The following is a 26,907-nucleotide window of genomic DNA, read 5'->3' on the forward strand; positions in this document are numbered from 1 at the left end:
GGACAATGTTTTTGTATGCAGTGCCACTCATTCTAAGGGGATTAAATCGGCATTTAATAATAGTGGTATTTGTTAAGGGCTTATTATTTGCCAAGCACTAAGTGCTGGGAGTGATAGAGTATATGCAGATCAGACACAATCCCTGTCCGGCAAGGGGCTCACAACCTAAGAGGGAGAATAGGTATTGGGATACTCATTTGACAGATGAGGAAACTGAGGTACAAATAATACTTGCTGAATGTCTGAGAGGTGGGTGCCTGGAGGTGTGTCAATATGTTGAATATGCATGTCAAGGGCTAAATAGAAAATGGGTTCACATAATTTTTCCAGGTGAAAACTGTTTGGGGAACTGATTTTTCAAAATAATTTCCAAATCTAGTTTAATTCATTCTCTAAGACATTACATGAATGGGACAAGAAGTGGCACAAACACTTATCCCTTTAATCACATAAGCAGCAGGGCCTAGAGGAAAAAGCCCAGAAGTCAGAAGGACCTGAGTTCTAGCCCCGGCTCTGCCACTTGTCTGCTCTGTGACTTTGGACAAGTCCCTTAACTTCTCTGGGCCTCAGTTCCCTTATCTGTAAAATGGGGATTAAGACTGTGAGCCCATGTGGGACAGGGACTGTGTCCAAACTGAGTAGCTTGTACCTACCCCAGCAGTTAGAACAGTTCTTGAGATATACTAACTGCTTAATACATGCCAGTCTTATTACTATTATTTAATGGAAAAGACGTGCAAGCCGGTTAACCTTATAAGTTAAATGTGCATGAGTGGGCAAACCCTGAAAAAGGCAAACGACCCGATAGGAAGAGAACTTCATAATGGATCTCATTTTAGTGCACTAAAAAGTGCTTAAGGAATCTGGTACACCACATAACTCTTCTTTTGCTTGATATACTTTAATTTGAATAAGGTATGAGACTGAGGTAAAGAGGACAAAAAGCATTTTGAAATGCACAACACTCACTTGCTTTCCTCGTCCAGTAGGTGGAGTAATCCTGTTGGCTTCTTGCTGATCAGATTTATGCAACTACTATTATCGATGTAGTCTATGCTGTGCCAGCTGATTCCTTCAGCTAGGTACTCCTCCTAGGAAACCAAAATGACAGAAACACATTAGTCTGGCTATATGGCAGAAAAAATATTCTGTTAATTTAGTTAGATAAGATTCCAGGAAGACTTTGGGAAGCAGCATGGCTCAGTGGAAAGAGCACAGGCCTTTGAGTCAGAGGCCCTGTAATCCCAGTTCTGCCACTTACCTGTTGTGTGACCTTGGGCAAGTTACTTTAATGTCTCTGGATCTCAGTTTCCTTGCCTGTAAAGTGGGGATTCACAGTCTCCTACTTAAACTGTGAGCCTGGTGAGGGACGGGGTAAAGTGTCTGACCTGATTATCTTGTATCTACTCCAGTGTTTAGTACAATGTTTGTCTCACAGTTAAGTGCTTAACAAACACCACAAATATTACTATTGTTGTTCAATAGGACTAAGACCAATAATTAAGAACTGGAGAAAATTACTCATTATAAAGATTCATTTATAAACCACACAATGAAGGCAAATTTGGTTTTAGGCTAACCAAAACTGCCATGGAATGCAGCACTTTAAATGGGAAATGGAGGAACATGCTATCTCCAGTGTTCAAGTACTAGAAAGCGAGGTGCTTAACAGAAAATCAATTAATCTATCAACAAACAATATGCATTGTGCTTACTCTGAGCAGAACACTGTGATAAGCCCTTGGGGAAGCAGAATAGAGTTAATAGCCATAATCCTTGGCCTCCGGGAATTTACAGTCTAATGGGGGAGGCAAGCACTCAAATGAATTACAGTTAGAGAGAAGCAGTAGAGCTAATCATAGTATATACGTGGTAGGGGAGAGAGCTGGGCGAGAGGTACTGAGTATCATCATCAGTAGTATTTACTGTGTGCAGAGCACTGAATTAAGCACTTGGGAGTATAAAACAAAGGTGTTGGCAAATATGTTCCCTAATAAGAACAAGCTTACGGTCCATAGGGGAGGCAGACATTAATATACATATATAATGTACAATATATAATTTGTAGATAAGTGCTGTGGGGTTGGGGGTGGGGTGAATATCAGCTGCCCAAAGGTCACAGTTCCAAGTGCATAGATGACACAGAATGAAGAGGGAGATGGGGAAAAAGAGAACTTGAGCAAGAAAGGCATCTTGGAGGAGTGTTTAACTAATGCAGAAGTGTTTGAGTGATAGCAAGGGTGGAAAGAAGGTGGGAAAATGAAAGATTACTCTGGGAAGGCTACCCGGAGTAGATGTGATTTAAAAGGGCTTCAAAGATGGGAGAACACTGATCTGCTGGATGTGAAGGGGAAGGGAGTTCCAGGGAGGAGGAAGGGGACATGCAGGAGGTTGAGGGTAAGAGATCAATCAATCAACTGTATTTACTGACTGCTTACTGTGTGCAGAGCACTGTATTAAGGGTTTGGAAAACATTCTCTGCCCACAACAAGCTTAAAGGCTAAAGGGGGAGGCAGACATTAAAATAAATTATATGTACATAAGTGCTGTGGGCCCAAGGGAAGGATGACTTCAGGGAGAATAACGGAGTGCAAAGGAGATGCAGAAGGGAGTGAGTGGGATAAGAGGGCATGAGCACTTGGTTGGGCAAGGCTTCCTGGGGGTGAGGTACTTTTAATTAGGCTTTTAAAGTGGGGAGAGTGATCATCTGTTGGATATGAAGGGGGATGGAGTTCCAGGCCAGAGGCAGGATATGGGTGAGTAGTCAGCGGTGAGAAAGACGAGATTGAGGTACAGTGAGAAGGAATGAAATGTGTGGGCTGCATTGTAGTAGGAAGTCAGGGAGGTGGGGCAGGAGGGAGCAAGGTGATTGAGTGCTTTAGAGCGGATAGTGAGGAGTTTGATACCGTTGGATGGGCAACGCTGGAGGTTCTTAAACAGTGGGGAAACATGAACTGAACAACTTTGTACAAGAATTATCTGGGCATCAGGGTGAAGTGTGGACTGCAGTGGGGAGGGACAGGAGGCAGGGAGGTCAGTAAGAAGGCTGGTGAAGTAATCAAGATGGGAAAGGATAATTGCCAGAAGTAACATGGAGAAGCAGCATGGCATAGTGGATAGAGCACAGGCCTGGGAGTCAGGAGGTCATGGGTTTTAATCCTGGCTCTGCCACTTGTCTGTCGTGTGACCCTGAGCAAGTCACTTCACTTCTCTGCAGCATGGCTTAGTGGAAAGAACAAGGGCTTGGGAGTCAGAGGTCGTGGGCTCTAATCCCAGCTCTGCCACTTATCAGCTGACTTTGGGCTAGTCACTTGACTTCTCTGTGCCTCAGTTACCTCATCTATAAAACAGGGATTTAGACTGTGAGCTCCATTGTGGGACAACCTGATTACCCTGTATCAACCCCAGCGCTTAGAAGAGTGCTTTGCACATAGTAAGCGCTTAACAAATACCATAATTATTTATTATTATTATTCTCTGGATCTCAGTTCCCTCATCTGTAAAATGGGGATTGAGACTGTGAGCCCCATATGAGACAGGGGCTGTGTCCAATTTAATTTGCTTGTATCCACAGAGTAAGCACTCGACAAATACCAGCATTACTGTTAACATGGCCGTAGTTTGGATGGAGAGGAAGGGGCGGATTTAAGCGATGTTGTGAAGGTTGAACCAACAGGATCTGGTAACGGATTGACTTTTGAATAGTGATGAGTCGAGACTAATGTCAAGGTTATGGGCTTGTGAGATGGGGAGGATGGTGTTGCTGTCTATCGATGGGAAAGTCACAGAGACTCCCTCCCTCCCAACACAGACAGATGTTATAACAGGCCCCAAACAGATATCATCTTCCCACCCAAACTCTGTACTCCCCTTGACTTCCCCATCACTCTAGACAACACCACCATCCTCCCCACCTCACAAAGCCATAATCTTAGCATTATTCCCAACTCAATTCTTCATTCAACCCATCTAATCCATCTGTCGTGAAGTAGAACCGAGAGGACATCATAACAACCCTAGAACTGCCCTTTCCCCTCCATCCAAACTGCTGCCATGCTGATAGTAATAATAATTGTGATTTTTTTTAAGTATTTACTATGTGCCAGGGCTTGGGTGGGAAGATGAGGAGTTCTGTTTTGGACATATTAAGTTGGAGATGTCAGGGAGACATCCAAGTAGAGATGTCCTAAAGGCAGGAGAAAATACAATACCGCAGACAAGGAAAGAGACGAGGGCTGGAGATGTAGATGTAGAGATGGTAGTTGAAGCCTTGGGAGCAAATGAGTTATTCAAGGAAGTGGCTGTAGATGGAGAATAGAAGGGGAACCAGAACTGAGGCTTTTTTTTTTTACAATGGTATTTGTTAAGTGCTTACTATGTGCCAGGGACAACAGTAAGCATGGGGTTACATATAAGCTAATCAGGTTGGACACAGTCCCTGACCCATGTGGGGCTCACAATCTTAATCCCCACTTTACAGATGAGGTAATGGAGGCACAGAGAAGTGAAGTGTCTTGCTCACGGTCACACAGTCAACAAGTGGGGTAGCAGGATTAGAACCCAGGTTTTTCTGACTCCCAGGCCTGTGCTCTATCCACTAGGTCATGCTGCTTCTTTCACAGACTCCCAAAGTTAGGGGGTGGGAGGCAGAGGAGGAGCCCATGAAAGAACTGCTGAGAATGAGAGGGCAGAGAGATCGGAGGAGGACCATTAGAGTAAAGTATCAGTGAAGCCAAGCGTGGATAATGTTCCAGGAGAAGCGGGTGGTCAGCAGTGTCAAAAGCAGCTGAGAGGTTGAGGAGGATTAGGATTTGTTCTTTGAATGAAAACCCATCCACCCACTCATTATTTTCTCTTGCCAAAAAGGATGAAATACCCTAAGCACCCTGAAACAGCAAGATCTTTCACAAATCCCCCAAATTCCAACAGCCTTTTTGGTTTAACTAAAAGCTTTTTCAAGAAAAAAGAATCTTTTCCATTTCCTTAAAAAAAACAAAGCACAACAACTCTCCTTTTAAAAATATACATATTTGTGGGTGACTATGTATTAGGCATATTTCCTAATGGTTTGAATCTAGTATTTGGTAATTCTGAGTTATATTATTTTCATCTCTCTTGCTTAATCATCCTGTGTCTACTAACACTGTGATTTCTTTGCCTTTCTTTTCTAAAACTCAATCTAATCCTCTTTTCACCAGTTAATCTTTTATTTAGATCAGGATCTTTCCCAAAGAAGGTCAAAGTACTTTGTTTAAAATCTTCACCAACCTTATGTAGTAAGGCTCAAATACTCTACCTCAATTTGTCAGATTAAGAAACTACTACAGATCTGTGAAATGACTTCCTCAAATCTACCCAGTGTGCTAGTTGCAAAGCCAAGTTTAAATTCCAGGTTTCATTTTCAAATTCAGATGATGCATTAAGCTAAATTTCCTGTTTTGTAGTACTGAAGGGATTTACTACTACACTCATAAATGTTACACATTACCCCTGCTCCCTCTCTCTCAACACAGACAGATGTTATAACAGGCCCCAAACAGATATCATCTTCCCACCCAAACGCTGTACTCCCCTTGACTTCTCCATCACTCTAGACAACACCACCATCCTCCCCACCTCACGAAGCCATAATCTTAGCAGTATTCCCAACTCAATTCTTCATTCAACCCACCTAATCAATCTGTCGTGAAGTAGAACCAAGAGGACATCATAACACCCCTAGAACTGCCCTTTCCCCTCCATCCAAACTACTGCCATGCTGATAGTACTAATAATTGTGATTTTTTAAAAGTATTTACTATGTGCCAGGCACTGAATTAAGCAGTGGGGAGGATACAAGCAAATCAGGTTGGACATAGTCCCTGTCCCACATGGGGCTCACAGACTCAATGCCCATTTTACAGATGAGGTAGAGAAGAGAAGTGACTTGTCTATGATCCAAGTATTTATTTCTCACTTTGCCTACTGCACCCGCCTCCTCACTGACCTCCTGTCTCTCCCCTCTCTAGTCCACACTTTGCTCTGCTGACTGGATTAATTGTATGAAAAACCAATCAGTCTCTGTCTCCTCATTCTTCAAAAACGTCATTCACCTCTGAATCGAATGGAAACTCCATACCTTCATCTTTAAGGTACTCAATTCTCCCCCCCTCCTACTTCACCTCACTGATCTCCTATTGCAAAACAATCCACACACTTCGCTCCTCTAATGCCAACCTACTCGCTGTACCTTGATCTTGTCTACTCTGCTACCAACTCCTTGCCTACGTCCTGCCTCTGGCCTGGAACTCCCACCCACTACATATCTCACCATCTGCCATTCTTCTTCAAAACCTTCTTAAAAATCACATCTCCTCCAAGAGGGCTTCCCTAAGCTTGCATTTCCCCTCTGTGTCACCCTTAAGCACTTTGATACTCACCCCAGCCCCAGTGTACTTACGAATTATGAAATACTTCACTATTTCTTCTAGCTGACATTTATTTTGATGTTTGTCTTCTGTAGACTAAGCTCCTGATGGGAAGGAACCTTGTCTATCTCCTGTGTTATACTGTTAGAACAGTGCTCTGTGCACAATAAGCCCTCAATACATATCACTGATTGTTTGCCTCCCTGGTAGATGGTAAACTCCTTGAGGGAAGAGATCACGTTTACTAACCTAAATGTCTACTGTGTCTAACCTGATGGACTTGTATCTACCCCAGCATTTAGAACAGTGCTTGCTGTATAGTAACTGCTTAACAAATACCACAATACCTGTACTCATCCAAGCGCTTAGTACAGTGCTCTAAACACAGTAAAAGCTCAGTAAAACTACTGATTAACAGAGAAGCAATTACCCTAATTTAAAACAAATCCTTAGTAATAATGATGGCATTTATTAAGTGCTTACTATGTGCAGAGCACTGTTCTAAGCGCTGGGGAGGTTACAAGGTGATCAGGTTGTCCCACGGGGGGCTCACAGTCTTAATCCCCATTTTACAGATGAGGTAACTGAGGCCCAGAGAAGTTAAGTGACTTGCCCACAGTCACACAGCTGACAATTGATGGAGTCGGCATTTGAACCCATGACCTCTGACTCCAAAGCCCATGCTCTTCCCTCTGAGCCATGCTGCTACTCTATAATAATAATAATGGTATTTGTTCAGTGCTTACTATGTGCCAAACACTGTTCTAAGTACTGGAGTAGATACAAGGTAATCAAGTTGTCCCACATGGGGTTCACCGTCTTAATCCCATTTTACAGATGAGGTAAGTGAAGCCCAGAGAAGTTAAGTGACTTGCCCACAGTCACACAGCTGGCAAGTGGCAGAGTCGGGACTAGAACCCACAACCTCTGACTCTCAAATCCATGCTCTTTCCACTAAGCAACACTGTTTCTCTTAAAGAGATCTGTTTTCAGAATTTAACAACTTTGAGGACTAAATGATTCTCAAATCAACAGGAGTAGTGATCAAGGAAGTACATTCATTACCACAGTCATCACTCACACACCACACACACTGTTTGCTCTTGACTATACAGGAAAACACTTGGGGGAAGATATGCACATTAAAGCACAGTCACTGATTCCCAAGAGGCATGCAATCTAAATGGGGCTGGACAGACAGAGATCATCAGGTAAGATCATGAAACTTTATGATAAATCAGAATCCAACAATTGAATAATTTCAAAAGCATAATACCACCTGGTACGATAGGGAAGGTTGAAGGAAAAACCAGGATCTTCATCACTCCAGAACACAAGGTTCTTTTGTAAACACATCTGCAGAACTCTGCCAGGATTCTAAATAGGAAGGTGGGCTTCCTCTTCAGCAATGTCATATCAAACAAAATACAATTTCAAACTCTATTCTCACTCTAATGGGAGAAATAAACTTCCCTTGCTCTTGAAATTTCTGCAAAAATGTGGCTTTTCTTTATAATTGTTTTTTGGCAGTACAAATTAGATATCTTTTGATAAAAATTCCCAAATTGCAAAATATTACAGAAATGGCTAGCCTATTACTATGTAATATAATAATGTATATGTATGCATATTGCTTCTGGACTCATGGCATAATGACAGGATAGCCACTTCTGAAATTATATTGTGGCTCAGTGGAAAGAGCACAGCTTAGGAGTCACAGGTCATGGGTTCAAATCCCAGCTCTGTCGCTTGTCAGATGTGTGACTTTGGGCAAGTCACTTAACTTCTCTGTGCCTCAGTTACCTCATCTGTAAAATAGGGATTAAGATTATGAGCCCCACATGGGACAACCTGATCACCTTGGATCCTCCCCAGGGCTTAGAGCAGTGCTTTGCACATAGTAAGCGCTTAATGAATACCAAAATTATTATTATTATTGTAAATCATCAGGAAGTTTCTAGCAGCATGAGACATTTCAAAAGCTTGCTAAGAATGTCACCTGACTAGAGACCAACCTTAATGTTGCAATTTAATATTTGTAATTTCCGAAAGTAGTTCAAGTTAGAAAAGAAGAAAAAAAAGCCTCACCTAATTCTAGAAACGATGACCATAACCAGTTAGCTCTGAGAGCTAAGGTCACTGCTCCTTCCCACATTCCCCACGAATTGACACATTTGGATGAAGCAGGGAGAGCAACTGCATTATTTTTGCATCAAGCGGAAACTCCTCAATATCAGATTTGGGGCACTCAGTCAGCTCTCTCCCCAATTTCTTATCCTCGCTCCTCTCCCACTATCAACTTGCCTTCACACTTCACTCCTCTATTCATTACCACTCGCTCTCACCTCCCTTGCCACTGACCCCTCGCTGGTGCCCTCCCTCCATTCTGTCCACTTTTATTCTTTGCATCCACCCTCTGGTAGAGAGGCAATTAAGTAATAAAATGACCAAAAATCAGGTAGTGATAATAAGAAATGAAGGATCTGGGTGCTCTCCAAATGAAATCTCTGGCCCATAGGGAGCCAGGCTGAAACTGCTTTCTCCCAGTCTCTTTAAAATAAAAAATAATAATAATAATAATAACCAACAAACAGAAAGAGCTCAATGAGCTCCATGAACAGTCACAGGGCAACCCAGCTTTAGGTGTATTAACCTACCAACTTTCCCAGAAAAAAGGTTACATAATGTTGACAGAGTAACTGAAACCACAGGGTAAGCAGGCTAAGTCCCTTGAGGAAATGATATAAAGACTGAAGGACAAGTACTAATTTTCCTCTCCCGCAATGGATAAGGAATTTTGAGAAACAGATTATCTGAAAATAATAGTGTCGACACCTGAAAAACAAAATAAAAAATTCTCAGTCCAGAATTCTGTCTTTTAGCCCAAAGGGCATTCGCTTCACAGAGAAACTGAGCTGATGCCAAAGATAAGCGCTTTTAATATAAAATCTATACTCTAAAACATCAAGATATTCAAAGAAAATGCTTTCTGCCTGAACCAAATGTACTCTTCTCTGGGAAAGACTTAACATACGCTTTCTGGTATAGGTCAGTAAGTTCTTTAAAAAGTTCATGAAGAAGAAGTAGGAATATATAAAAACCACTAGGAAGATAGTTGCAGCTTCTCAGCTGGGGCAGGACAAAGGATTGCAGTGAACAGGCTAGGCCTAGCCACCTCTGTCAATGCTGAGACTTGTAGTCTAGCCAACACACATGAGTTTCAGAACATGCTTTTCTTTGGCTTTGTACAGTCCTTAGACCTTGGATGTGCAATAAATGCCATCAACTGATTGTTGAGAATGCTTGATAATAATAACAATCATAATTATGGCATTTAAGCGCTTACTATTTGTCAGGCCCTGTAATAAGCGTTGGGGTGGATACAAGCAAATCGGGCTGGACATAATCCCTGTCCCAGATGGGGCTCACAGCCTCAATTCCCATTTGACAGATGAGGTAGCAGGCACAGAGAAGTGAACTGACTTGCCAAAGGTCATGCAGCAGAGCCAGGATTAGAATCCATGACCTTCTAAGTTCCAGGCCCATGCTCTCTACCCACTAGGCCATGCTGCATGCACAATGGCACTCACCAGGAGCTGTGGCAGCCCGCTCTGGCTGAAGAAGGCCTGAGAGAGGATGTATTGGAAGAGGCTAAAGCCCCGAAAACTTGATCTTTAGGCCCATGCATTACTTTAGTCCAAGCATTATTTTGTCGCCTCCTCCAACTTGGACTGTATTCCAGTCAGATTTTCTATTTCTGGCTCACTCAAGAATTCCTATCCTTCCTTTGATTACTGGGACCCTAAGCCTCCACTCCCCTAAGTGAAAAGCTTAGCTCTTCCCTGCTATCCCATGCCCATTCACCTGGGCAGCCCTCCCCCAAGGCTCTAAACAAAATGAAGTCTCTTGTGCTTCCTCTGACAATCTATTTACAATTGATATATCTAAATGTCTGGGACTGATGCAGCTTCTTTTTTCTGAAGTGCTCAAAGGGATTAAATTCTACTGTACAAAAATAGGTATAAGTTTGTGTCGGAAAAAAACTCAAAGGGGTAGCAGGAGTTAAGCTCCTTCTTCACTACTGGCTCGCTCATTCCATTTTCTACTCTAACATCTTTCTGAAATACTATTTGAAATGGACATTTGGTAAATTAAGGATTTTGAAATGTACTCTCCCAAGCACTTAGTACAGTGCTCTGCACATAGTAAGCACTCAATAAATACCATTGATTGAGGTGGGTCTGGAGTAGCTTAACTTTTGGCAACATGCTTCGGTAATTACAATAAAAATTTCAATTTCTACTTCCTGAAGTATTGCTGGGCTTCAGGGCAATACTTCCTTTTCAAACAGCACCTTCTGGATCAGTACAATGAATGCACATGAATAAAACCCACTTACTATCTTGCTGACCTCAGACTGCAAGCTTCTTTTGGGGCAGGGATTATATCTACCAAATCTACTGTACTGTACTTTAAGTGCTTACTACAGTGCTCAGCACACAGCAAGTACTTGGCGCACAGTATGTACTCAATAAATACCACTGATGGACTGACTGAAATTAACCATGGTCACTGCCAGACTCCCCTATGGCATTCCAATTTGATTTCTTTCCTGGTGTGTAGCTCCATTTGAACATAAGAGCTGGCTGTGAATAAAGAATCAGCTTCGAGCTTAAGAGGCTGGAGATCTGCAATTTCTAGTAGCAGCACATCATAGTTGGGTTACCGGCAGTATTTCCTTAACCTAGTGCAGTGCGTCAGATAGAAAAGCCTCTTTACTTAAGTCCACACCCTTATGAAACCGAGTTCTGCTTCTGCTAGTGAGACAATAGCTCCGGGCATTTTTGCATGAGCTGAGGAGGCGGTCTCAGAGAGGAAGAGAAATGGTTGCCATTTATGACTTCACTTACAAAAATGCAGCTCTGGCTCCTTTATGGTTTGAAACTTGCCAAAGTTACTTTGGAATCAGGCCAAGGCAGCAAAACAACAGCTCTGTAATATGTTTTTCATGTTCAGCTGGAACAACCTTCATAATAGAAGTTGTTCACTGGAGTAATAATGTGAAAAGCATTCTCTACATTCTCCCAGCATTTTCTAGCCACAGAAAAACATCAGGGAAAAATCCTCTCTGACTTTCATCATTTGGAATAAATGGCTTTTACAGTGCTCTGCACACAGTAAGCGCTCAATAAATACAATTGATGATCTAACATGAAAAAATTTACTTACTGTGAATCAACTGAGGTAAGATGACCCTTCCCATCATATTTCTTAATGATGGTTATCAAGTTTATCTGATGTGATTTTATCTAATGGGAGAATTTTTTATCTGATTGGGTAAGGGTCAAGGCATATTTATGGCAGGAGTAGAGTGTGAAGTCATTTATTAAAAATATTTTACGAGGTTCAAGTTTGAAAAGTGTTCCACCCAGAAATTTATTTTCAGTCATTTGCACTTTGAGATAGGTAAATTTAAAAAAAAAACACTTCCTTATTTAAAAGGATTTTGCTTAGTTCCACTTACAGTCAGAAAAATGAACACATTACATACAAACAAAAAAATCCAGCTTAAAATACCAAGCTAATGGTAAATGAATTATGGACAATTATACATACAAAGCAAACACAAAAATCCAGCTTAAAATACCAAGCTAGTGGTAAATGAATTATGGACAATTATAAAAAGTGGCCAAAATGAACGGTTGCTTCTCTACCTTCGTAAACAGAATCACCAGAAATTGGGATTTTAACTTCACTAGTATTCTCCCCAGCCTGCCCTAATCACTATCTAGCATCCACAGCTTGTATCAAAGAGTTACTTCGGGCAAGAGTCAAATTAAAACTTTCCACCAGTTATTTTTCCAGTTGTTAACCAATAAAGTCAAAGTTTTCTTTTACCTTCCCAAATGCTTTTGAAGTTTTAGAATTTCTGAAATCACACCTTATTTTTGTATTTAGAGGTAAATACGGTAAATGGCCACGAAAACTAAATCTCAAACAAGACTATAATGGATGACGGATCATTTCAAAACATCCACATAACCCTCTGAATTGCAATGCTCAACAATACAGCCATGCTGAAAATTAAATTAACTTCTATCAAATAAATTTTACAGGCAATATACTTTACACAGCATCATCACTTGAAGATTTTCCCAAGCTTTGGCATCCTTTGTTGTTCTATACAGGTGGTAAAAAGGAACCGGCTAAAATCTTGCTGCCAATACAATTCCCTGGGTTACTCTATTAACGACGGTATTTACTGAGCACTTATTGAGTGTAGACCATTTGGGAGGGTGCAGTAGATTTAGTAGACACCATCCCTGGCTTTGAGGAACTTTAACTCTAGTGGGAGAGACAGACATTAAATCACAGATAATGGAAGCAAAAGAGTGTGCATCTAAAATTTATGATGAAGCAGAGTGTATATTCGGTTTTGACAAAAGTGAAATAATTTTAAAGCAGATGGCCTAGAAGACAGAGCATGGGCCTGGGAATCAGAAGATCATGAGTTCTAATCCCAGCTTCACTACTTGTCTGCTGCGTGACCTTGGGCAAGTCACTTCACTTCTTTGGGCCTCAGTAAAATGTAAAATGGGGAATAAGACTGTGAACCCTGTGTGGGACAGGGACTGTGTCCAACCCGATTACTGTGTATCTACCCCAGAGTTCAGAAAAGTGCTTGGCATATATAGTAAGTGCTTAACAAATACCATTATTATTATTATTATTATTAAGGACAACTACAGGATACTGGCACCCTACAATACTTTCTTCCCCAGGATATGTCCCCCACTTTTTGCTGTTTTACTCCATGATTCATAAACACAGCCCCTGACATTACATCCAACTGCCTGAGGTAAGTCAATTCCTTTACTGCCCCTTCCTCCTCTTGCTCCTGCCTCATCCTCCCCCTCACTCCCAATGCCCTTTGCACCACATCACCATACATAGTATGGTATTGTTTTTTCATTTATCTTTAATCCTAATCTGAGCATCTGACAAGGCAACAGTCACTGTCTCATTCCCCCAGCCATTTTCCATCTATGGCCTTGCAGCATCATTTCCAAGCCCCATCCAAAGTTGCAGGCCCAAAGGCCACGACAGACTGGGGAAAGAAGGTGTGCAGGGGGTTTGCAGTTGCTCCCATTTCCCACCATAAACCACAAAATAGAAGGTGGGAAGAGGGGCTATGACTGTTGCCAAGAGAACTGCTAAGGTTAGAATCAAAGGGGAAAGAATTCAACGTTCTCCTCAACAATCCAGTTCAATACAAAGGGAGGAAAGGGAAGCAGAGGCAGTGGACAGAACGAACCTGACACAGTGCATAGCTTTCTTTCTGAGCAAGATCCGGGCCACAGAGGTTCTTTTCAGAGGGTGTGTTGGTGAACGAATTCACAGACAGAGGTTATTGCTGGAGAGGCTGTGGCTGGAATGCAGTATGGCCCAGTAGACAGACATGGGCCTGAGATTCAGAAGGACCTGTCTTCTAAGCCCGGCTCCACCATGTATCTGCTGCGTGACCTTGGGAAAGTCATTTAACTTCTCTGTGCCTCACTTACCTGCTCTGTAAAACGGGGATTAAGACTGTGAACCCCATGTGGTACATGGACTCTGCTCAACCTGATTAGCTGGTATCTATCTCACTGGCTCACAGAACCCACGAATCCTGGCATCCAGGTCTGTGTACAAGAAAGTGTGAAGCCCTGAGTGGTGAGTTTTGTGAGTATTTCAAAGGGGCCAGAAGTTTTTGAAAGGAGTTATCCTGCTACAAGGTACTTTAAGAAGAAAACGAAGAAAGCTGGCTGCTGTTCAACCTAAGTTGGACACATTTCAGAAGCTGACAAACCACTACCTCAATTAGCAGGACAAGCTTCTATTTCTGCAGCTTCCCGTAAAAACTCAATCATATTACAATTCCACATTGAATGTTGTGATGTTACACTCTGTATTACTTTCAAAAAGATTAGAGAATAGTTCAATATTTAGCATGTATTTTAGTTCCAAACATGTAAAGGAAATTTTTTTCCCAGATTCTGAAATGGGTCCCAATTTCACTGTGGGCAGGGAATGTGTCTATTAACTCTGTTATGCTGTACTCTCCCAAGAGCTTAGTAAAGTGCTCTACGTAAAGTAAATGCTCAAATATAATTGATCAGTAACATGCACGTCTATGGAATAATATACCCAATGATACAGCATTCACAATTTGCTGCCCCTCCTTTTTTTCCCAAGGAACACTACTCTATTTCACTGAGGGGTATGTCTGCTCATGGAGGGAAAATTTTGAAGGAATACACAGGCCATCCCAAGATGGAAGATAAAACCCTTTGGTGTAAGAAGTTGTAAACAGGGTCCTTCAGATTGGTTGAATTCCAGCTATAAGAGAGTCGAATGGCCATAATAATCAAGACTTGTTCTGTTCCACTGAAACTGGGGAAATGTCTTTTTTGGCAAAATGCACTCAGCCATAATTTACTGGGTCTAGAATTGGCTCCTTGGGCCATGGGGAAGTGACAGTTCACACATAGTACTTATCACAATAACATTATTCTACATCTTTCACTTGCTCCTGGATGTGGTTGAAAATAATTATATTGGTGACAGTTAGCAAGCAATTAGCACCTGCATAATTAGTATGGAGAATAAGAATACATGTGGATAAATATGCTGTCAGTTATCCACACAGTCAGTTCTTCCAATCTACCGAAATTTTTTAAGGGTACAAATCCAGTGAAGTAAACCTATCAGTGGCTATTCCTGAATACACTTAGGTATTTTCAAGACAGTCACTTCATTTACACATTCTGCTCCACCAAAACAATGATACTATTTAATGATCCAGATATTCTGATGATATAATTTAGGAATGAATCACTGAACAAAATTTACAAAATGTTGTAACATTACAAAGTAAGGGTGTGTGTAGACTGGAGTGGCCGGGGATGGCACCTTACAATACTGGGCACTTAGATCCAAGTGGTAGTCTGTGTATTCCACTGGGCAGGCAGAGAAATGTAATGATGTCATAGCAAATTTTCTGCAGAACCCCTACCCCCAACCCCTCAAAAAACCACAAAAAACTAGACAGGAGTGGGGATCCCAGGTCCCCGGAAACACAAGCATCACCGGCAAGTCACAGGCCTTGGAGGCAGGAGTCGAAGTGAAGGAAGGCTGGGTCATTTAAGATAAAAAATACCAGACAGAAAGGCATAGGGGACTGAATGCTTCCTGGATGGGGACCGGTTACCTGAAAACCAAGCTGTAAGAGATGAAACTGGACAACTACCACCCAAATGTGGGTGGGGGTTCGGACTTGAGGGCCATGTCTGGTAAGGTTATGAGCAGGGAACATGTCTTGGTTCTCGCCTGTCCCGCTGTCGACTCCCAGCCCATGTCCTTTCCCTGGCCTGGAATGCCCTCCCTCCACACAACCGCCAAGCTAGCTCTCTTCCTCCCTTCAAAGCCCTACTGAGAGCTCACCTCCTCCAGGAGGCCTTCTCAGACTGAGCCCCCTTTTTCCTCTCCTCCTCCCCACCCCCCCGCCCTACCTCCTTCCCTTCCCCACAACATTTGTATATATTTGTACAGATTCATTACTCTTTATTTTACTTGTACATATTTACTGTTCTATTTTGTTAATGATGTGCATGTAGCTATAATTCTATTTGCTTTGATGATTTTGACACCTGTCTACATGTTTTGTTTTGTTGTATGTCTCCCCCTTCTAGACTGTGAGCCCGTAGTTGGGTAGGGACCGTCTCTATATGTTGCTGACTTGTACTTCCCAAGCGCTTAGTACAGTGCTCTGCACACAGTAAGAGCTCAATAAATATGATTGAATGAATGAATGAATGTCTACTAATTCTGTTGTATTGCTCTCCCAAGTGCTTGGTATAGTGCTCTGCACATAGTAAGCGCTCAATGAATACCAGTGATTGATTGATGTCCTCTGGAAAACACTTCCATGGATACCCCAACCCATGTGGGCCACGACGGACTTGTGTTCACCAACATTCGGGAAGAGGAATATGGAGGAGAGGAACCCAACTGATCAAGCTGATCCTTCTAACCATAAAACAACTCTAAAAGCCATATACTCTGAGACTAGCTTGACTGATGAGCAACCACACCCCTCTCAGGAGGCACCTGGAGAGTTTCCAGTACTCTACCAGTATCGACTACAAGAGGGAGAGTCAAGCAGAGGCCCATCCATTCCATTCCTAGCTTGAGCAGTGGCTAGCGAGTGGAAGGCAATCTGCTACATGTGGGCAGCAGTGGCACAGGAGAGAGCCGAAGGCAGAGACTCAAGTTTACTGCGCAGAAGAAGGCAATGGTAAACCACTCCTGTATTTGTACCAAGCAAACTCTATGGATAAACTACCAAAACGATTGCAGATGGAGGTGGGGTATTCTGGGAGAGAAGTGTCCATGGAGTTGCTATGGGTTGGAAATAACTCAAGAGCATAAGACAAGACAAGAATGTGTGACCTGGCAAAGATTCCCCCTGTCCAATGCTTCCCATAACAAATTTTAACAAGCGGGGGGAAGGCACTCTATTCAATCAGAATTTAGAAATGCACAGGAACAACCTTACTAAAACTATATTCTTCAAATCGGAGATATTACATAGGTAGCTCGGTATTTTTTATTTCAAGCTGCAGTTATCTTTTGAATCAGAGGAAAAGGACCATCAAGGGTAATAATAAGGTAGCATTCAAATGGCCATTCATTTCTGAAGAGCACAACCACCCCTGCCTTCAATCAAGGGGCACAATGAAAACATTCAAAACTGGAACTATGCACTGGGGTCTGCAAGTGACTAACCACAAATGCAACCACACCAGAGCCTAGCTACTTTAAAAGTTACCACCTCACTGAATTATGCATTAGCAACAGTACAATATACTTTGATAAATTATTTTCACATCAAACTGAACATTCTTCATTTTCTAGAAAGCCAGGCTACAGATCAATTTTCCCATTGTTTCAAAGCTGTTTAAACAGATAAGCCAGAGGAAAGACTCACCTTACTTATTCATAACCTTTCCTGAAGGTGACATGGATACTTATTTAGCAAAGTTTTTAAAATGCAATGTTCTCTTCCTGTAATAAGGCTCTACAATTGGGGATAGTTTCTTATTCATTTCTAAGTGATGAAATTGAGTGTTAGAGCAGCAAATGGGCGGTGTGGGGAAATTTTACTACATGGTTCCCATCTCCCCCCACCCCCGAAAATGACAGATCTGCAATTAACCTCCTTTCTTCAACTTCTCTCAGCTGGAAAGAGATTTACAAAAAAGCAAAAACACTGTTAATCTGTCTTACCCTACCTTTATTTATCCAGTCACGCCAACCTTGACTTTGAAAAATAATTTATGTAAGACTTTGAAGCTAGTTTTAAAATATCTACAAAGATATAAATAGCCACAAGTACAGGCTTAGCCTAGATAAACTAAAAGCTATAGATTGTTGTGCTTTTGGTAGCGAGACAAAGATTTTCTTTCCTGAGGCTTAAATGGCAATTAGTTGTCAGAGCTTCAAGTTCTGACTGGCAGCCCAAAATGTATGCATAGCTTCTCAATGTGAATTTGGTCAGTAAATCCCAGCAAAATGATTAGACTGTACTATCTAATATGAACCCACTAGAGAGGAATGGTAACCCATATGTCAAAGGTCAAAAATGAATCTTGCTAAAATAACATTCATCACCCCTAATGCAGAATCAGAATGTATGAAATATGGAAAGCAAAGGAAGTAAAGGGAGATAAACAGGTCTTATAATGAGGAGATAATTTGTTTGTGCACACCCAGGTGTCTATCCACTTTGCTACTAGAGAATGTGTCATATATGTCTTGCTTTTCAAATACATGCCTATCATTCAACGGTCTACACTGAACACTACTGCAGGCTCTTACTGGAACAAAGTCAACTTCAAACCTTTGTTGAAGTGTTAGGAAAAAGAGCTGGTAGGTTCTCTGTCATGATTTGAATCCTTACATTTCTAACTAATCCTAAAATGGAAGGCAGCTATGTGGAACAGATGAATAAAATACATTTTTTTAATGGTATTTGTCAAGTGCTTATAATGTGTCAAGCACTGTTCAAAGCACTGGGGTAGATACAAGTTGAACAGATTGGAAACAGTCCCTGCCCCCTCACTTTATTCATTCAATTGTATTTGTTGAGTGCTTACTGTGTACGGAACACTGTATTAAGTGCCTGGGGGAATACAACTTAACAATAAATGGGCGTATTCCCTGCCTTACAGTCTAGAAGCTCACAGTCTTAAATCCCCACTTTACAGATGAGGAAACTGAGGCACAGAGAAGTGAAATGACTTGCCCAAAGTTAATAATAATAATAATTGTGGTATTTGCTAAGTGCTTGCTATGTGCCAGGCACTGAACTAAACGCTGTGGTGGACATAAGTAAATTGGGTTGGACACAGTCCCTGTCCCACACAGGGCTCACAGTCTCAATTCCCATTTTACAGATGAGGTATCTGTGGCCCAGAGAAGTGAAGTGACTTGTGCAAGGTCCCACAGCAGACAAGTAGCAGAGCCAGAATTAGAACCCATGACCTTTTGACTTTCAGGCCCGTGCTCTATCCACTATGCCATGCAGGGAAGTGAAGGAGCTGGGATCAGAACCCAGGTCCTTCTGACTACTTGGCCATGCTGCTTCTCTACTGCTCTTCTCCTTGCGCTACCACCACAAATGCTGAAATGTTGTCCAGGTGCTCCATTCCTGCACAAAATGTCAGCTTGATAGTCATTTAAAGGCCCTCACTACATGTCTTGTTCAAGTTCTCAATTGCCCCAGAGTGATGAAAGTCAGTAAAAGTACACACTCATTTATTCAATGGTGTTTCTAATGTGGCTTTAAAGTGAAGTAAAAAATATTTTTCCTTTACCCACAGGAAAGGATTCTTGCATAGGTGGCACAATGAACACTTATAAAGAGGCTAATAACCCAATCTTCTGTTAACCCAGCTCCGCAAACAGTCGGTTCTCAACAAATACTATCAATTCAAAAACCACTGAAGTTATCTGCTTTTCATTTTTGCATAGCACTTATCTAGCTGCTTTCCTCAGTTTCCTCATCTGTAAAGTGGGGATTTAAGACTGTGAGCTTCTAGACTGTAAGGCAGGGAATATGCCCATTTATTGTTAAGTTGTATTCCCCCAGGCACTTAATACAGTGTTCTGCACACAGTGCTCTGAAAAAACCAAAGTGTATTATATCCAAATTGCATAAACTATGATGACAGAATTGGGAACATTCTTCCAACAATGCACGTCTGTCTGGATAAAACATGATCCAATGTTGGAAGAAACAGTTGTGCCTAGGCAAGGTGTCGGTCAATGATTGAGTATTCTTAACAGGAGCATTCTTTAACCTGGGGCTCAAGAACAGAAAAGCATTTTTAGGTCTCTCCAACACGCAGTTCTCTGAGACTGACACCGGAAGCCAGGATTAATATTTACACAGTAGAAAAAAAATGAAGCCCAAGATATCAGGCCAATTCTGTGTAAACCTAATAGCTCTCTGCCCATAACTAGGCTAACTAGCTAAAATTACTATGTTACAAAAGACAAGCTGAAATGCCAAATATAGCTATTATAGGTGGACTGCTTTTGGTTTTGTTTTTTTTTTTTTCATTTTTTATCTAAGAAAACACTCAAATACCAGTCTTTACCATGGGCGACGAATATGAAACATTTACTGAATGTTGACGCCTACCATAAAGATGAAAGATCAGTACACTACTTACAACAGAAGGAACTATTTCTGTAGTAAGTCACTAAAATTTCAGTCAGCTAATGCAGGAAACAAAATGTAATGCTATTCAAAAGGGAAGGATGTAGTTTAAAAGCAGTTTGGTAACATAACTAAGGGACATTTCACTAATGGCTGTAAAACTATAAATGGAAAAGTTACTCTATTTTAAACAGTGATCAGTGATAAACAGAAGTCAATGCCCATGACGAAAGGTGAGTTAATATGTCCGGTATTCTTAATTATTGATTGACCTAAACATGTCTGAGATCGGTGTTTTCCAACTGGTTTGTGGTGGCATGACTGGGCCCCAATTGTAGTATGCATGCTTGCCTTTGGGCCCAAGTCCAGGTCCTGCATTTTCAGTGGTTTTAGAACCAGCACATGAAAAATGTCTTCAGACCTTCCTGAATTTTCCAGAAAATTTTGGATCGTACATTCCAAGTAACTGAAAAATGTGCACAAAGTGCTCAATAAATATGACTGACAGTGAATCTGCTGATGGTATCAAATATTTTAACTTTCGAGTGTTTATACATAGTGACCAAGGCACCAAACTTATTTTTGAAGAAACTACCTGTATGTGTGATATAAAAATATGAACATACTAAGTTTGACATATCTAAGTTGAAGGAAGTGAACACTGAAGACAGACCCATATTATCTTGGGTAGAAAAAAAATAGTGAGCCTTTCTTTCAAAGCAAGTTTCCTTTTCCTTTTCTATCAATCATTCAATTGTAGTTATTGAGCACTTACTGTGTGCACTGTATTAAGCTCTTGGGAGAGTACAAAGAAGCTTACGGTTTATAGGGGGAGACAGACATTAATACACATAAATTATGGATATGTACCCGAGTGTTGTGGGAGGAGTGAATAAAGGGTGCAAAATCCATGTGCAAGGATGATGAAAAAGGGAGTGGGAGAAGAGGAAATGAGGGCCTAATCGGGCCTCCTGGAGGAGATGAACCCTCAATCAGGCACTGAAGGTGGGGAGAGTGATCATCTGCCAGGCATGAAGATTGGGGCAGGAGAATGAATAAAATTTAATTTCCAGGAGCACTTAAGCATGTATCATTAATTAATTTACTTATATCAATGTCTAACTCCTCCTCTAGATTGTATACTTGACATGGACAGGGAATATGTCTACCAACTGTGTTGTATTGTACTCTTTCCAGATGCTTAATCCTCTGCACACAGTAAGTTTTCAATAAATGCCATTGATTAATACAATACAGTTAATAACTAGATACTAAGTTATTTTGTACTTGAAAATTGCTAAAATCCATTGAATTATGACATAGTAATTCTTTGAATTCACAGCTATCATTCTATGATGAATTCAACCTATCATTCAAGATTTTTGACTTTGGAATATGTATTCTGGATTACCAGATATAGCATATTGTATTATTGGATTGTATTTACAGCATATGAATTGTAATATCCAGATATGGTATATTGTATTCCAATGCTTAGAACAATGTTTGGCACATAGTAAGTGCTTAACAAATGATGATGATGGAACAGTGCTTGACACATAGTAAGCACTTACATACCATCATTATTATTTAAGCGCTTATTACGTGCTAAGCACTGACACCATTATTATTAGAGTTCCAACATTTCTCATTAAAACACAAAATGAAATGATCGAACTAGTATTTCACTTATCTTCTAACATGTAAGCACCATATTTTGGTGTTCAGAATTAAATCACTTAGTGTAAGCAGTGAAAGTCAAACAAAAATACTGATTAAAATAATTTCTGCTACACTGCTCGCTTTCACTACAATTTGCTAGGACACGATGAAAGCATTAGAAAATCTTTTTTTTTGGACAACGTGAGTCTGTTCTGAGTGCCATGAGCAATGTTAGCATAAATAGATTCCGTGTAAGAAGAAATTATTGTTCCCATGCTTGCAGTGTTGGCGTAGCTCTGTTTGCAAATGCTACTTCATTTCCAAGTCTCTGCCGAAATCTTAACCTACAGTTGCTTGTGTTTTCAGAGAACCTGTCTACCATCTCTGTTGTACTGTACTCTCCCAAGTGCTTCGCACAGCGCCCGGAACCCAGTTTTATCATCGATCATTGATTTCTGCCATTTTACAGTATTAATATAGTAAGATGAGTGGGTATCTTCACATTCTGATAGCCAAGGACACATGAACATTCACTAGCTTAATTGCCCCCACTGCTTCATTCCCCTCCCTGCCACCCCCCTGGCCTATTTTTGACTGGTACCACAGACTGTAATCATAAAGCAGTGCCAACTTGTAATTCCCAAGTGCTTAGTACAGTGCTCTGCACACAGTAAGCGCTCAATAAATACGATTGAATGAATGAATGAAAGCTGCATGTGCTGGGGTAGGAAGAGAAGAACCAGAATCTGGTAAAGCTGAGGACGGTGAATTTACTCTTTGAAACCTGGGCTTGTCTGTAATTCATTAAGTGCCTACTATATATAGCACTTAAGTGCAATAGGCATAAGAGACACAGTCTCAATTGTCCTCTTACCTTTCTCTTTCTTCCCATCTTCCCTTGTTTTTCCTTCTCACCTTTATTCTCATGTTCCTCTTACTGCTGAACTTAATTTCCTGCATAAGAGCTCTTGATCTGGCTTGCAATAATTATGCAAAAAATGGGACAATCATGCTAACAAATATGATAATATAGCAAATGTCTGGGAAAATGTCAGTATTTAAACCATCTGCCCTCCATTAGACTCCAGGGTGGTGTTTTTTTTTTACTTAGATTGAAACTGAAGTCGCCTTGTTTACCTGATAGATTGAAACTGAAGTCGCCGGTATAATGCATAACCATAAATGAGGATCAAAGTCAGCATTCTGTATGGGATTAGGAACTGGCCCCAGGATCCAACTGAGGGTTCCGTGTAGCCCCCAATGACCATGTCTGAACCAAAGTCCCAATTCAGACGAGATCAACATCAAGATTTAATGAGTGATACAAGTGGGAGAAAGATGCTAAATTCAAGATTTGCAAGACAGTACTCATAACCATTGAGGTTTAAGTCAGGGCTGATCTTAGAATTTGGTAACTAAATATAAGAGACCTATGTGCTACACCTGGTGCTACACTGACAGAAAAAAGACTGGGAAATAGGGTTTACCCTAAAATAACCCCAAATTCAGACAATAGCCAAATTAATCCACTCTAGCTTTCCTTTATAACTTAGGCATTGAAAAAACACACATTACCACATGAAGATCCCTTTTGGCTATATCTCAGGGAGACAGCAGGGATGATAATGATAATAATAATAATAATGGCATTTGTTAAACATTTACCATGTGCCAGGCACTGTTCTAAGCACTGGGGTCAAGCAAATTAAGTTGAACACAGTCCCTGTCCCATATAGGGTTCACAGTCTCAATCCCCATTTTACAGATGAGGTAACTGAGGCACAGAGAGGTGAAATGACTTGCTCAAGGTCACACAGCAGACAAGTGGCAGGGACGGGAACAGAACCCATGACTTTCTCACTCCCAGGCCTGTGCTCTATCCACTATGCCATGGTGCTTCTCATATCATGTATCCCAAATAATGGTCAGCTTCAAACTCTGCACTTCCTCCTGCTCAGCACTCGGGAGAGTCCCTAGGTCAGTAACTCGCATTTATTGAGTGCTTACTGTGTGCAGAGCACTGTACAAAGTGCTTGGGAGAGTTCAATATAACAATAAACATATTCCCTGCCCACAACAAGCTTACAGACTGGGGTGGGGGGGGGGGGAACCAGGCATTAATATAAACAAAGAAATTACAGACATGTACATAAGTGCTGTGGGACTGGGAGGGGGAGGAATAAAGGGAACAAGGAGAGCTCAGTTTTGCTCCCAGATGTAGGCAGTCTCCCCCCCCCCACCCCCACCTCCGCCACTCTTATAAATAAGATGATGGTCCCGATAATCCGGGGGGGGGGGGGGGGGCAGTCCCACAATATTCCAAACAATTCTAGGTCTGGAGACTGTTTCTATAAGGCCTATGACCTTGAGGCCTAACATCTCTCTTTTAGACTGTGAGCCCACTGTTGGGTAGGGACTGTCTCTATGTGTTGCCAATTTGTACTTCCCAAGCGCTTAGTACAGTGCTCTGCACATAGTAAGCGCTCAATAAATACGATTGATGACGATGATGATCTCTCAATTCACTAACTTTCATTGCCTCAGTGATTACTATAAAATAAAGAGCACACTGGAGTACTTTAACCAATGAGGCTAGATTCCACCACAACTGTAGTGGCTTAAAAATGACCTCACCCATGAGTGGTGATGTGCTGAATGTAAAAGAATATTTTAAAAAACTACTACAAAGTAGTACAATTTATTACCTGTGGAGGGCAAAATGACAAATCCACTTGGGAACACATGGGCACTCTTCAAAAGCAGACAGCGCCACAAACTACTTTGGGAAAGCTGGTATTCTCATCTCCTATTATTGGTTATCTTAATAAATTGGAGAGATTTTGAGGGATAAGGAGGGAAATATGCCTTGTAAATTGAGAAAGTTCTGCTTGTCTTTTGACTTCAGAGTAGGAACTGATAGGAAAGAAAAGTGATTATAGTTTTGGATCGAAAGCTTTGGTTCACCTTAGATGGAAACTAAGGAGAATGAGTTTATGGTTGATTACTATTTTTCACTTGTTTTATCAACTGATGAAGTGCTTGGCAAAACCATTACTGCCTCTCAATAAACACCCTTCATAGGTCTACTTTGGCAGGTCTAGTTCAGAGATGAGGATCTTTAAAAAAATCAAAAAATCACTCCTAAACTGGGATTCCTATCCAATGGGCTGATAAGATTAAGAAATGAGTTGTTGGTGCACAGAGAAAAATGGTTGTGATTTTAAATCTAAGCGCAAATTCAAAGTTCATGCGAAGAACAACATGCAAAAGGTCATGAATCCTCATTTTATGAAGATTCGGCAAGATTTATCATCAGCATATTTCAAATGCTGTACTCACCTGTTCCAGTTTGAAGATATGTTGATTAAAGTAGTGCTGTAAACTTTCATTAGCAAAATTAATGCAAAACTGCTCAAAGCTGTTGCTTTCATAATCTTCAAATCCAAAGATATCAAGTACTCCAATAGACAAGGTCTGAAAGACATAATATCACTTTTTTGTAAAAACATGGGCACCCAAGGCAAAATTCCCATTCAAATAAAACACCCAAACCAATGTTTATGAGCAGATTACTTGTCCTAATTTTCGGAACCCAAATTTTGGAGAAGTCCAAATAGTGTTCTTTTGCCATGAAACTATTGGAAAATTAAAACACTTTACCCTTAACGGGAGTGAAGTTATGATCTAATATTCTAATTACTTACTAAAATATAGCTAGATTATCTGAGTTGCGAGATATGCCAAGATAATCTATTCCATATGTCTTTGTAATAAAAACTGGGTAAGAATATGGGACTGTCAAGTTACCCATTTCAAAGGCTCTCGTGTTATCTGCTTCTACTCTACCCTAAACCTTTCTGAATATAGGACCATAATTTATCAGATTGCCTTACTGTGAAAAATAACTTTTCAACAACAGCAATGCATAGATACATTATTTTATTATTGCTTTCCTTTCCACTCCATGAAACTTTCCCACTGTGAAGAGTTCTAAATGAAAAGTCGTGGGTGTTTTGAAATATTATGCATAACAGAAATGGAAAGGCAAGGACATATTTGGAAAATGCCAATGTACAATTCTTCATAATAAAAAGACATGGCTAATGTTGGATAGAAAGCTTGTGAATGAGACAGCAAATTATTTTATTTGCAACTGTTTTAGGAGAAACTTTGGGACTGCATTTTCAACAAAATAAAAGCTATCTTTGAAAATATTTTACCAGAATCAAAAACTCCAATAATAATGAATGAACATAATTTTGGTAGATTACTCTTTTTCCCCTTCTATGTGTTAAGATTTTATGGATTTCAGAGAGTGCTTTGATTTTAAACTAAATATTCATCTCCCCTTGTTTTCACTCAAACTGATTCACCACATTCTCAGCACTGGCATTCTTTCATAAAAGAAATGTCTGAAATAGGGAAAACTCAGTAAGACTTAGAAAAATGGGAAGTTAATACTGTGCATTTCACCCAGAACATACTCAGTAAATACCACTGTCATCTATTACTATTCCTAGTATTAATGCAATAATAGGAAACACTGCCATTGCAATTTTCTTTTCAAAAATTCTCCCAGCCTTTTCATCATAAGAAAAAACAAAAACTCAAGATGGCTTTCCAACCATGTAGACTTAACAGCAAAAAATGCTTATTTGTTTACTTATTAATGATATATAATATCTTTTAGCCTAATTGAGTAATCAGTGACACAAAAAATTCAAGCAGGGGGACAATTAATGCCTCAAAAGCACCTCTGAACCTGATTTTCATGCATATCAAATTTATAACAGTCAATGAAATTTGAGTACGTCCTGTATGCAGGGTAATAATAATAATAATAGTGGTATTTGTTAAGCATTTACTATGTGCCATTCACTGTACTAAGTGCTGGGGTGGATACAAGTAAATTGGGTGGGTCACAGTCCCTGTCCACATGAGGATTACAGTCTTAATCCCCATTTTACAGATGAGGCAATGGAGGCACAGAGAAATGAAGTAACTTGCCCAGGGTCACACAGCAGACGGGTAGCGGAGCCGGGACTGCTTGGGAAAGTACCCTACAAACGAGCT

General features: G+C 40.7%; 1 protein-coding gene and 1 non-coding gene across 7 annotated transcripts in view; one reads left to right on the forward strand and one right to left on the reverse strand.

The window, feature by feature from the left end:
* MYO9A (myosin IXA) overlaps positions 1–26,907 on the reverse strand; it is a 322,627-nt gene that overhangs the window by 97,692 nt on the left and 198,028 nt on the right. For all 6 annotated transcript variants that reach the window (XM_038746410.1, XM_038746411.1, XM_038746413.1 and 3 more), the window contains 2 exons: positions 25,174–25,308; positions 970–1,091 (listed from right to left, as the gene is read on the reverse strand). In XM_038746410.1, coding sequence (XP_038602338.1) covers positions 970–1,091; positions 25,174–25,308 — 257 coding nt within the window. The remainder of the gene's footprint in view (positions 1–969; positions 1,092–25,173; positions 25,309–26,907) is intronic.
* LOC119929037 lies at positions 16,540–16,676 on the forward strand. The gene has a single exon (XR_005451180.1). It is a non-coding gene; the product is annotated as a small nucleolar RNA SNORA7 (small nucleolar RNA).

This window comes from Tachyglossus aculeatus, chromosome 5 (genome assembly GCF_015852505.1).
Source record: "Tachyglossus aculeatus isolate mTacAcu1 chromosome 5, mTacAcu1.pri, whole genome shotgun sequence".
NCBI lineage: Eukaryota > Metazoa > Chordata > Mammalia > Monotremata > Tachyglossidae > Tachyglossus > Tachyglossus aculeatus.